Source organism: Musa acuminata, chromosome BXJ2-11 (assembly GCF_036884655.1).
Source record: "Musa acuminata AAA Group cultivar baxijiao chromosome BXJ2-11, Cavendish_Baxijiao_AAA, whole genome shotgun sequence".
Lineage (NCBI taxonomy): Eukaryota > Viridiplantae > Streptophyta > Magnoliopsida > Zingiberales > Musaceae > Musa > Musa acuminata.
Genome location: NC_088348.1, coordinates 31,931,584 through 31,942,500, shown reverse-complemented (window position 1 = coordinate 31,942,500; position 10,917 = coordinate 31,931,584). Strand labels below are relative to the sequence as shown.

General features: G+C 40.0%; 2 protein-coding genes across 2 annotated transcripts in view; one reads left to right on the top strand and one right to left on the bottom strand.

Annotated features, from left to right (window-relative positions):
* The window catches only part of LOC135626878 (pumilio homolog 2-like), a 9,480-nt gene extending 30 nt beyond the window's left edge, over positions 1–9,450 (top strand). The window contains exons 1-9 of the mRNA XM_065132661.1: positions 1–1,027; positions 2,143–3,668; positions 4,113–4,254; positions 4,344–4,451; positions 5,223–5,435; positions 5,529–5,639; positions 6,769–6,963; positions 8,332–8,506; positions 9,014–9,450. The exon at positions 1–1,027 is cut by the window's left edge and continues 30 nt beyond it. Coding sequence (XP_064988733.1) covers positions 410–1,027; positions 2,143–3,668; positions 4,113–4,254; positions 4,344–4,451; positions 5,223–5,435; positions 5,529–5,639; positions 6,769–6,963; positions 8,332–8,506; positions 9,014–9,060 — 3,135 coding nt within the window. The 5' untranslated portion in view covers positions 1–409 and the 3' untranslated portion in view covers positions 9,061–9,450. The remainder of the gene's footprint in view (positions 1,028–2,142; positions 3,669–4,112; positions 4,255–4,343; positions 4,452–5,222; positions 5,436–5,528; positions 5,640–6,768; positions 6,964–8,331; positions 8,507–9,013) is intronic.
* LOC135626879 (thaumatin-like protein) lies at positions 9,118–10,732 on the bottom strand. Its single transcript, XM_065132662.1, has 2 exons — positions 10,505–10,732; positions 9,118–10,427 (listed from the first exon to the last, which is right to left on the bottom strand). Exons 1-2 carry the CDS (start codon positions 10,563–10,565, stop codon positions 9,751–9,753), a joined length of 738 nt encoding a protein of 245 aa, XP_064988734.1. The 5' UTR covers positions 10,566–10,732; the 3' UTR covers positions 9,118–9,750.
* Positions 10,733–10,917: the final 185 nt, after the last annotated feature.

The following is a 10,917-nucleotide window of genomic DNA, read 5'->3' as shown; positions in this document are numbered from 1 at the left end:
TCGCGTCGGAGACCGCGGTGCTCTTTTGATGGGTAATGGCGAAATCGATCGCCGATCGGCGATCGCCTTTATTTCTTAGATGCAAAGATCGAAGCTTTTCGTTCTGATCTCTCAAATTCCTTGAGAAAATATTGGAGCTGGCGCCGCCGGACGCCACAAGGGAATCGCTGCGCTTATGGGTTTTCCGTTGCTCGTGTTTGGATTTGGGGTTTTCTGATTGGAAGCCGTGTGAACCCTAGTTTAATGGTGAAAGACGAATGTTTTGTTCTGACTCCTACTAGTTTTGGGGTTTTCGAGGATTAGAGCTGATAAAGTTGCGATCTTTCGCCGTCTTTTTGGTCCTTTGTTCCTCTTTGGTAAGATTTTAGGGTCTTGTACATGTGTTTTGTTACTGGCCAGACCAGTGACGATGCTGTCGGAGATGGGCGTTCGTTCTATGATCGGAAGCGGAGGGGATGCATTCGACGTGGAGGAGTTGGAGGGGCTGGGGGCGCTGCTTCGGGAGCAGAGAAGGCAAGAGGCGATCGATCGAGAGAGGGAGCTTAATATTTTTCGCAGCGGCTCCGCCCCACCTACTGTGGAGGGCTCCATCACTGCCGTGGGAGGGCTCTTCGGCCTGGAGGTTGGCGCCAACGTGCCAGATTTACCGGAGTCTAAGAATGGAGATGGATCATTATCCGAGGAGGAGCTCCGTTCCAATCCCGCTTACCTCTCTTACTACTACTCGCATGTGAATCTGAACCCGCGGCTCCCACCTCCAGTGCTCTCCAAAGAGGACTGGAGGTCAACTCAGAGGCTTCAGGTGGGGAGATCGGTTATTGAGGAGATTGGAGATAGGAGGAAAGAGAGCCGTTGGGAGGAACAGGGTCATATATCACTGTTCTCGCAGCAGCCGCTGTTTAATCCACAGGAGCATGCTGTAGAGTCGAGAAAGGTACCTGGTTCAGGGGAGCGGCTGGACAAACCTGGAGACGAACTGATCAGGCTTCCACTCGGCCGGCAGAAGAGCTTTGCCGATGTCCTTCAGGTGACTCCAGCGCCACAAATTTCATCTTTCATCTCTCTCTCTCTCTCTATATATATATTTGTATATATATATGTATATTTGTATATATATATATATATATATAAAGTAATTAGTAATAAGGTATGTACTTTCTCATGAAGTATTCTTTCATATCTTTGTGACAAACAAAGGATCCTTTGATGTAGAATCTCAAATTCATTGCAGAGACCTTTATGCTTTATATTAGTTTGGTCGAGATACCTTACACTATCTACTAGGTTGTCTAAGTTCAATACTCACAGTAACGTGATATCTGATATCTCCGTGCCACTGGGGCAGTCATCAAATTCCAATCTGCTGGAACTCATGGAAAGGACTGGGGATGTGTTTAGTAGACATGGAAATAGCTGACAAATGTTCTGTTAGTACTTTCTAAAATTTTCAGTTAGTTAAATCATATTTGCAAGTGTCACCTGACTTGATTGTTACTGTTGCAACCAGCACAAAGACATGTGTGTGACTAAGTTAATTCTGTGATTGAATTGAATATGTTCAGAAGTTCACTTTGAGGCATTTAGTTTAAACTCAATTATAATTACTATACTGATCCTATGAAACTTGAACAGGATAGTATGACTTAGACTTATTGATTATTAAGAGAATTATCCAAAATTACTACTGCTCTGCCATTTGAAATTGTCGTAAATATAAAATTTTGATATAACTGTTCTGGATCTTCATTAATGTTATGATTCGTAAGTAATTGGTAGTCTTTTTGAAATGAAAAGCTGCGTGATCAGGAGGTGATGTCTGGCTAATTATGCAATCTCAATTTTCACATTGCATATAATTAGGAAGATTTTATATCAGTATGATTGACCAGCATTTCACCTATGCCATCAGTGCATTGTTATTGTCCAGGATTATGTATGCAAGATAAAAAAATGAATGACTTCGAAATTGTGTTGTCTGTTGCCCTTATATTTTATGCTACTCTCCCCTTTTGAATTTTACAATTCTAGAACATAAACATGCTGATCGATTGTTTATCTTGCCCTAGGATTTGCATCAGATCAACTGTTTCTTTCTTTTCCCTTTTTAACTTCATTTTTTTTTGTGGGTGTGTGGTTTTCTAGGGCGACACTGGGTGCAAGACTCCCATCTCAAACCATCCATCACGCCCACAAAGTCGTAATGCATATGCAAATGGTCTCGAAGCATTAGGTTCTTCTGATTCTCAGCTTTCTTTGAACAATGACGTTTCAGCTTTAGGTAGGCAACAACCTGGTGAATATGTCATGAGTGTTGATGGTCTTCCACATAGTTTTACATCTGTTGGAAGTTCATCCCATATGAAAAGCACCACTCCTGATCCGCAGCTGGTTGCACGGGCTCCTAGTCCTCGTCTTCCACCTTTTGTTCTGAATGTTGGCGCCAATATCCAGAAAGATAAAGACAATCTGTCAGCTATAGTTGATTCTGATGACCTTATTGCTGCAATATCAGGTTTTAGCTTGTCAACTGATGGTGCAGTAGCTGCTGAAAATACCTCTCGAACAGAGCTTCAAAGCGAGTTGGATGATCACCACAAATTTCTTTTTGATTCGCTAACAAACCAAGAAAATATTAGGATGCGGGCTATCATGAAAGATTCTGATCCACATTCTTTAATAATTCCCTCTCTTCCACATTCATTGAAGGCTTCATTTCCTCATTCCACTACTGAAGGTCAGGTGGAGATAAGAAATTTGAGCTCGAGAGTAGGTGATCCAATTGAACCACGTAAATCCACTATCTCATCTGTCAAATCATATGTGAAATCACCTTCTTTACCTCTGGTTGCTAATGCTGGTGGTTCACCTGGTCATTATCAGAACCTTGAGAGTGTAGCTGCAGCTTTTGCAGGTAGCAGTGGGTTGAGTGCTTATTCTGTTAATCCTGCATTTCCTTCGATCCTGCAGAATCATATTAGCACAGGCGCTGTGCCTCCTTCATTTGAAAGTGGTGCTGCTGCTTCAGCAATTGCATCTCTTAGTATGGACCCTATGGTTTCTGGAGGAGGTATTTTTGCACCATCAAGTTTAGCTGGACTAACTGATCTGAAAAGTCTCGGTCAAATTGGTAATCAGTCAGCAATAGCAGCTCTCCAAACACCACCTAGTGACCCTCTTTACCTTCAGTACTTGAAGGCTGCTGAATATACTGCACAAGTTGCTGCTAGTTATGGTGATCCTTCCATGGAGAGGGGTTATGTGGGCAATTCTCATGCAGAATTGCTTGGGGTCCAGAATGCTTACATTGCATCATTGCTCCAATCACAGAAACAGTATGATCCCTCGCTTCTTGGCAAATTTGGGTTTACAAATCATGGTTACTATGGCAGTCCTGCTTTTGACCTGGGCTTATCATATCCAGGAAGCCCTTTAGCAGGACAAATTGATTCTCAAATTGGACCTGGAAGCGCTCTTAAGCTTGGCGAGCACTACACACAATTTCCGTATGGCTTGAGAAATTTAAATGGAGGTACTACGGGATCATGGTATTTTGATCAATCTCATAACTTGGATAAACATTTTCGGTCCTCACTTTTAGAGGAGTTCAAGAACAATAAGACCAGATGCTTTGAACTTGCTGAGATTGCTGGTCATGTGGTTGAGTTTAGGTATGCGTAACTCACATGCTGGTCTTAACTCTTAAGCTTGTATCTTTTTCTTTTGGCTTTTGACAGAACAACTAGTTTCTTGCCCCACAGATGTACATCTGTTGGATTATTACCTTTACATTTGCTAAAGTTCATGTTAGAATCATGAAATAGATTCCTTGAAAAAAGTTGCAACTAATTCTAATTTATTTACCATGGAGTAAGCAAATATCAAAAAAATTTAAACACAAAGATTTTCAAATTTCATAAGCAAAGTTGACTTCACAAGGAACAAATTGCCGGATTATCCATTGAATGTTTATATATGGTTGCTTCTTGGGTCCAATTATAATAATCTTCTGATCATTAACCTGTGGCCTGAAATGTTATTCTGTAACTTGATATCCTTAGAGTTTGTTGTGGATATTGTGAATATCTAAATTTTAAAATTTTATTTGTGTGCAGTACTGACCAGTATGGGAGTCGATTTATACAGCAGAAACTTGAAACTGCCACAATTGAAGAGAAAAACATGGTTTTTGAAGAAATCATGCCTCGTGCTCAGTCTTTGATGACCGATGTTTTTGGCAATTATGTGGTGCAAAAGGTATTGCAATTAGATGCGCTAACTGTCAAGTCTAGATTATTTGTGTTATAGACATGTCCTGCAACAGCTTACATTTGGCATTGTTCTAGTTTTTTGAGCATGGATCTACAGCTCAGAGAAGGAAACTGTCTGACCAACTCAATAAGCATGTGTTGGCTCTTAGCCTTCAAATGTATGGTTGTCGGGTAATTCAAAAGGTATTATAATTAAAGACATGTCTGTACACATGATTATTTCTAATATCTTTGTATCACTGTGGCTAATATCTGTTGTTCCATATAATTAAAGTTGGATCTGAAGTTTTATTTGTAATGAGATACAAACCTGTGCTTTGTTCTTGAATTTCATTTATCTAATATTTTGAACATCCATATAATCAAATAGTAGTTTATTTTCAGTTGTCTGGAGTCTCTACCACAGTCTGTCTCTGTCGTTTCTCTCCCCTTTCTCTTTTTCTATTATCAGTTATCTGGAGGCCTTATCACAGTCTGTCTCTGTCATTTCTCTGCTTTCTGTGTCCTCTCTCTGCTGAAAACAATAAACTTAAGTATTTGTTATAGGAGGAAATTCTTGTAGTGTTTGCCTTTTTCCAACTTAACAGGTACTCTTTTTTATGTTAGTTGGCCTTTAGGACTTCCATATGAAAAATCACTTACAAAGTATGTAATAGATAAATTTTGATAGGCTTCTCCCTTTCAGCTTTCATCCTTTTTTCTTAAAGACTGGTTAGTATGAGTATAGTGCATCATCCATATGGACACTGTACAACAACATTTGAATATTAAATACATACCCATTTAGCTGAATGAAGTATTTTTACCTAGTGAACAGCAAGGTAATTTTGGTAATTCTTTCTGATCAAAGATAACCTCAGCTCAAATATGTTCCTAATTGATTTTCTAGTCGTTTAATAGCATGTTAATGGCTTATTGAAGTTATTGGAAAATGAAATCTGACCTATTTCACAGGCCATAGAAGTTGTTGATTTGGACCTGAAGAAAAAAATGGTTTTGGAGCTTGATGGGCATGTCATGCGTTGTGTACGTGACCAGAATGGGAACCATGTCATCCAGAAATGTATCGAGTGTGTTCCCCAGGATGCAATTCAGTTTATCATATCAACCTTCTATGATCAAGTTGTAACATTATCTACTCATCCATATGGCTGTCGTGTCATACAGGTTTATTGCCCTTGAACTTTACTATTCTTGAAAGTTTAGATGCTGTATTCATTTTGGCTGTACTCCCTGCTGAGCTTTTTTTTCCTGGTTCAGAGAGTACTGGAGTATTGTGATGACCCTAACACTCAACAGATTGTGATGGGAGAAATTCTACAATCTGTTAGCTTGTTGACTCAAGACCAGTATGGAAATTATGTTGTCCAGGTTCCTTATCTATCTGTAATTTTTTGCTCCAAAGATGCATGGTTCATGTTTTATCGACTAGTGGCACTTATTAGCTCCCATTATTTTAAACTAAAATAACTTATATATATTTGTTAGTCTTGTGCAGTTTTTTTTTTATACTTATATAGTTATATGTGTATGTGGCTTTATGATTATTTAGGCTGAAAGATCCTGTATTCTGTATGTTGTTACTGAACTAATCTAATGACCATATTATCCTAACATATGGGCAATTTTTTCTTATAATAAAACAACCTCTAGCAAATATTTTAAGATTATCTTGATGTGTCAAACTGTGCTCCTCATTTATTGGCTTTACTGTTAATGAAATAACAGAGCATATCCTCGATATACTTTTAGACTAGGCATCGGCATAAGTAAGGCTTACCAATGATGCCATTGAGACCTTCCAAGATTTCCTCCTGCCTTGGAATTTTTACATAGAAGTATGGGTAACATTCATCAAACAAGCTAAAGGGGCATTAGAGATAACTTGGAATTTGAAGACTATTGAATTTTTAACCAACATAATTTTATTCTCTTGGTTTCAAACAGGAGATTTTTTGCTTCTCCCGGTTATATGAGAAAACTTGATTAATATAATTTAATTCTTTGATACTTTGTTAAAGAGAAATCCGGATAGAATTCGTAGAAAGAGCAAGGTGTGCTTTGATTTTTTTTAACTAAAAAGAAATTTCCATTACGTAAATGGTGTTCACACATGGACTCACTTTTTACCCATCAATTGTGCAACAGTGCACTAGTATGTCTCAACAGAGGCATGTCCTTTGCTTGTGCCATTTATGAATAAAAAGAACTATTTTTTATATGGTTTTACTTCAATGCTATCCCCTTTACCATTTTTGTCAGACACATTGTTTCCTTGTGACATCATGTGGCAAGACTGACACTTCATTGGTACTCTAGAGAGATTATGCTGTAGCTTCCTCTTTACAACTTGTGCTGTGCCTAGAATAGTTAAGTCATGAAACCTGCAAGTCTTGTGCTTGACTGACTCACCTCTTTTTTAATGTTTCTTCCAGTGTGACATTTGCAATCTTTACTCTGTATGCTTGAATTTTCCTACTTGAGATTTATTTTTTGACAGCATGTTTTGGAGCATGGGAAACCTAGTGAGAGGTCTGCCATCATTAAGAAGTTAGCCGGACAGATAGTTCAGATGAGTCTACATAAGTTTGCTTCGAATGTTGTTGAAAAATGTTTGACTTTTGGCAGTCTCGAGGAACGTCAAATATTGGTGAATGAAATGCTTGGTTCAACTGATGAGAATGAGCCTCTTCAGGTTTCTTTCTTCCCGTTGTTCAAAATGTTTTTCTGAATTACACTATTTTGTAATTTTCTTGGATTAGTAAATTATTCATATTGTGGTTTCACCCGACTTTTAACTTTTAGGAGGATTCACATGTTTGGAAGTTTATTTCCTACACTGTATATATTTGAAATCTTTGAATCATCATTGAATTCCAGCCATTTTATTATTGTAGAAGATAAAGAAATGAATTGCAGAGATCAATCAGAAGCATAGCACTTAGGGTTTAATGGACCAAACAGATTGTAAACAATTATAATTCTTCAGTTACTGATAGACCAAATCTCATGACTCAACCCTTGTCAGAGATCATGGCATCTCACTTGATCTGCAAATATGAGCAAGCTAGTTGCTGTTAACCTAATAACTGTGCTGAAATTTTATTTTGGTTAGCCATCTATTACTGTGCTGAAATTTTATTTTGGTTACCCTGATTGTGATTTTACCAATATAATTGTTGCTAAGCATAAACAGTCATTGGATGCTTAATAATTTAGGAGTGCCAACAAATGTAAGCATTTGTCACAGTAAGTTTCTTCTAGACATACCAGACAATTGTTAGTAACCATGTAGTGGTTTGGACAGGTTTAGAAGGGCAGTTTGATGTAGGCAGAAGAAATAACCACATAAAGTCTGTCCCAATTCATGGGTGGGACTGGGGCACTCTGCTTCCTCTTGTGACCGTGAGACTTGGTGTGTTTCATTTATTAAAGTATCTGGAACATTAGCCTTCACAAAATGCATCACTTAAACGCATGTAGCAGTTATTCTGTAGTAATTCTAGGACATGATCATAAGCTTCCACATTATCTTGGTGAAAATTTTTCTTTATGAAGATCTGCTTTCTTAAACTAGTCAACCACGACAGGGAATATATTGTTAGATACAGTAAGCGAATGCATAATAGTAAGTTACTACACAAAAACATAAGCTTTTTAACTATACAAATAAAAGTCATGCAAATAGCTATAACCTTGATAAGAAATGAAAATGTACAAACAATTTCTTAATTTTAGGCATTACTTATAAGTTAAGCTCTTAAACAAGACCTGGAATAGACATGTCCAGTATTAAGAAATTTGTCGTAAGGTAATGGTATGATTTTGAGAAATTATTGCTGTTCTTTTAAGGTTCACGATCAACTCTCTACACTACTTAATATCTAACCCAATATTTTGTTTACAACAGAGTTTCTTCCTGTCAGTAGAAGGCAATGCTTTGTTGTATTCTAACTATTTCGAGGTGCTTGGTTACTGTAGTCTGAGCCAAAGAATTATATGCTCGACAGAAAATATAACTATTTTGACTATTGTGCTTATGTTTTCTCTATGTTCGTGTCAGGCCATGATGAAAGATCAGTTTGGTAACTATGTTGTACAGAAAGTATTGGAGACTTGTGATGATCAGCAACGTGAACTGATTCTGTCACGAATAAAGGTCCACTTGAATGCTTTGAAGAAATATACCTACGGAAAGCATATAGTTGCTCGTGTAGAGAAACTTGTTGCAGCCGGGGGTAAGGCACAATAGTCTCTTTTAGTTCCTTTTACTTGATTTGTTTATATGTCCCATTCTTGTGGAATAAAGGCCAAACGGTTATTAAACCTTGAAGTTTGGAGTAAATTTCAATTTATCTTTTTCGTCGCTCGACTCACTAGCTTAACTAATATCTCAATCAAGTCTTTACGCCAGCTTCTGTCCACAAGCATCGATGGAAAACTGTCATGGTTGCACATTGTGCAAGTCTTATTGTTCAGCCATATTAGATTTTTATTGGGCGTATAGACGGAAGCCGACGGTAAGATTTGATTAATAGTGTTAATCGAAGTTCATGAGTCAATCGACAAAATAAAATTTTGTCCCGAAGTTAAAAAGGATTATTGATACATTCGATGCCAGCATTTCTGTTTCTTAATCATTATCTTGAGTTCTACTAGTAACCACTGCTGATTTCACTTTGCTAGACTCTTCCGTGGCCTCTTCGGCTCTATCTGAATGTTTCTATTTCTATGTTGTTTCGCAGAACGGCGGATCGGATTTCAGACCCAGCATGCATCTTCGATTGCATGAGAATGACATTGTACAGCTGAGGCTAGTGTGAGCTTCCCGGCTTTGCGTGTAGGCTGGTACAGGCTTAGTTGGCAATAATAATGCTGCTTGTACTGAAGTTTGTACATTCTCTAGGTGAACTAATAGTTTGTCACACCATGGCTGAGGCTCAGATGGGTTAGCACATATATGATGTCTTCACAGAGAAGATAGTTGTTTGTACAAGGTTTATATGGGTGTAAATTAAAAGATGGTGATGAAGAAATGTTAACAAGAAAGACTGTAAAAAATGTCGGTTACCGAGAGCTGTTCGTCTGTCCGAAAGGTTGTTTCGTGTTCCTGTTTTATTTGATCATGGAATGTTCCTGAGATACAATTTAGGTAGTAGCTAATTCTACCTATTTATTCCAATGTCTTTGCAAAATTCGACTTATGGCTGTTTATGTGAAGTGCTACAGTTCATGTGCTTACTTGTCATGTATTATTCCGAGACTTGCCATTGCCAGGCTTTTTGCGTGCATGCAATTGTTGTATTTGGCAACCTCAGGTGTCTCAGATGGTAGAGAGAGAGAGAGAGAGAGAGAGAGAGAGATGCTGAAGATACATCTACCAGTAGAGCAGTAACAGCTAAATAACATATGAAGGTCCTGCTTACATTTCACAGAACACATGCATCTCTCTCTCTCTCTCTCTTTGTGTCTGTCTGTCTATCTATCTTGCAGGAGGGCAGAAGGTGATGAGGTATCTCGATGCCCTGCATATGTTCAGGCTGGAAGAGTCGTCGAAGGCGAAGCTGTAAGCACGAGGGCAAATGGACTTGAAGAGATGGGAGAAGAGGGTGGGTTTGCAGATCTTGGGCGAGCCGTAGTCCCCGGTGCAGCAGTACTTGTCCGCCTTCAGCGCCAAGCACGCGCTCTTGCACCCCACCACCTTCCCGTTCCGCTTCACCTCGAGCTTGGAAGGGCAGCAGACGTTCAAGTCCACCTCGCACCCGGCCACGCCGCAGCCAACACCTCCCCCGACCGGGGCCATGGTGACGGGGAGGTTGAAGCCGTCGACCAGGCTCACGTCGTAGAAGTGGAGAGGTGACCGGTCGGTGCCGAAGGTCATCTCCACCACCGTCGCCGGTGGCGCTCCTCCGGCGCCCTTGCACTGCAGCATCCCGCCGCAGTCGCCGCTGTCGCAGCTCCCTTTCCCTTGGCCGTCGAAACCGCAGCCCTGCCTGCCCCAGACCCGCCCCGACCACCAGCTCGGCACGTCGAAGACCGCCTCCTCGCCGAGGCCGAGGTGGAAGCCGCCGTCCTCTGGTGTTGCATGACCGGCGCTGCCGAGCACTCCAGGCCACACGCTGTAGTTGCAGTTGTTCACCAGTATCAGCTGGATTTCATCTGAAACAACAAAGAAGAAGGTCAGGACGTCGTCAAGCCCTGCCGCAGAGGCTGCTTGCTTGTGCTTCGAGGCTCACAGGATAAGGAGATGGGGAGGAGGAGGCAGAGGAGGAACAGGTGTTGCCGGGCAGCTGGCATTGTTCTTCCTGTCGAGGGGGATTTCGTTGCGGTGAAGCAAAGCGGCAACGGCCAGCGATTTATAGGGGAAGAGGCAGTGACTGCTTCATAATAATCCCCGCAGCATTCGTACTCTGTTCCTTCCTTTGTCTTCTTTGCTGCTTTGCCTGATCTCTGTCCGAGGGTGGAAGGACATATGCTTTGCTTGCTATTGGGTTTTCCTCTCCAACCTTACTCTTACCAAAGATATGATCGGAGATTGCAAGATATGATTGGAGATTGCTTTTTGAAACCTCTCTTTATTATTTATTTATTTATAATTATATTATATATATATATATATATATATATATATTAATCCTCGATTCAATTG

What these genes read in the sequence shown, in the direction of transcription:
- LOC135626879 (XM_065132662.1), bottom strand. Translation starts at nt 10,565, where the DNA reads ATGCCAGCTGCCCGGCAACACCTGTTCCTCCTCTGCCTCCTCCTCCCC. An exon ending in CCTCCCCATCTCCTTATCCT is followed by an intron (nt 10,428 to 10,504) that starts GTGAGCCTCGAA and finishes TTGTTGTTTCAG; the next exon opens with ATGAAATCCAGCTGATACTG.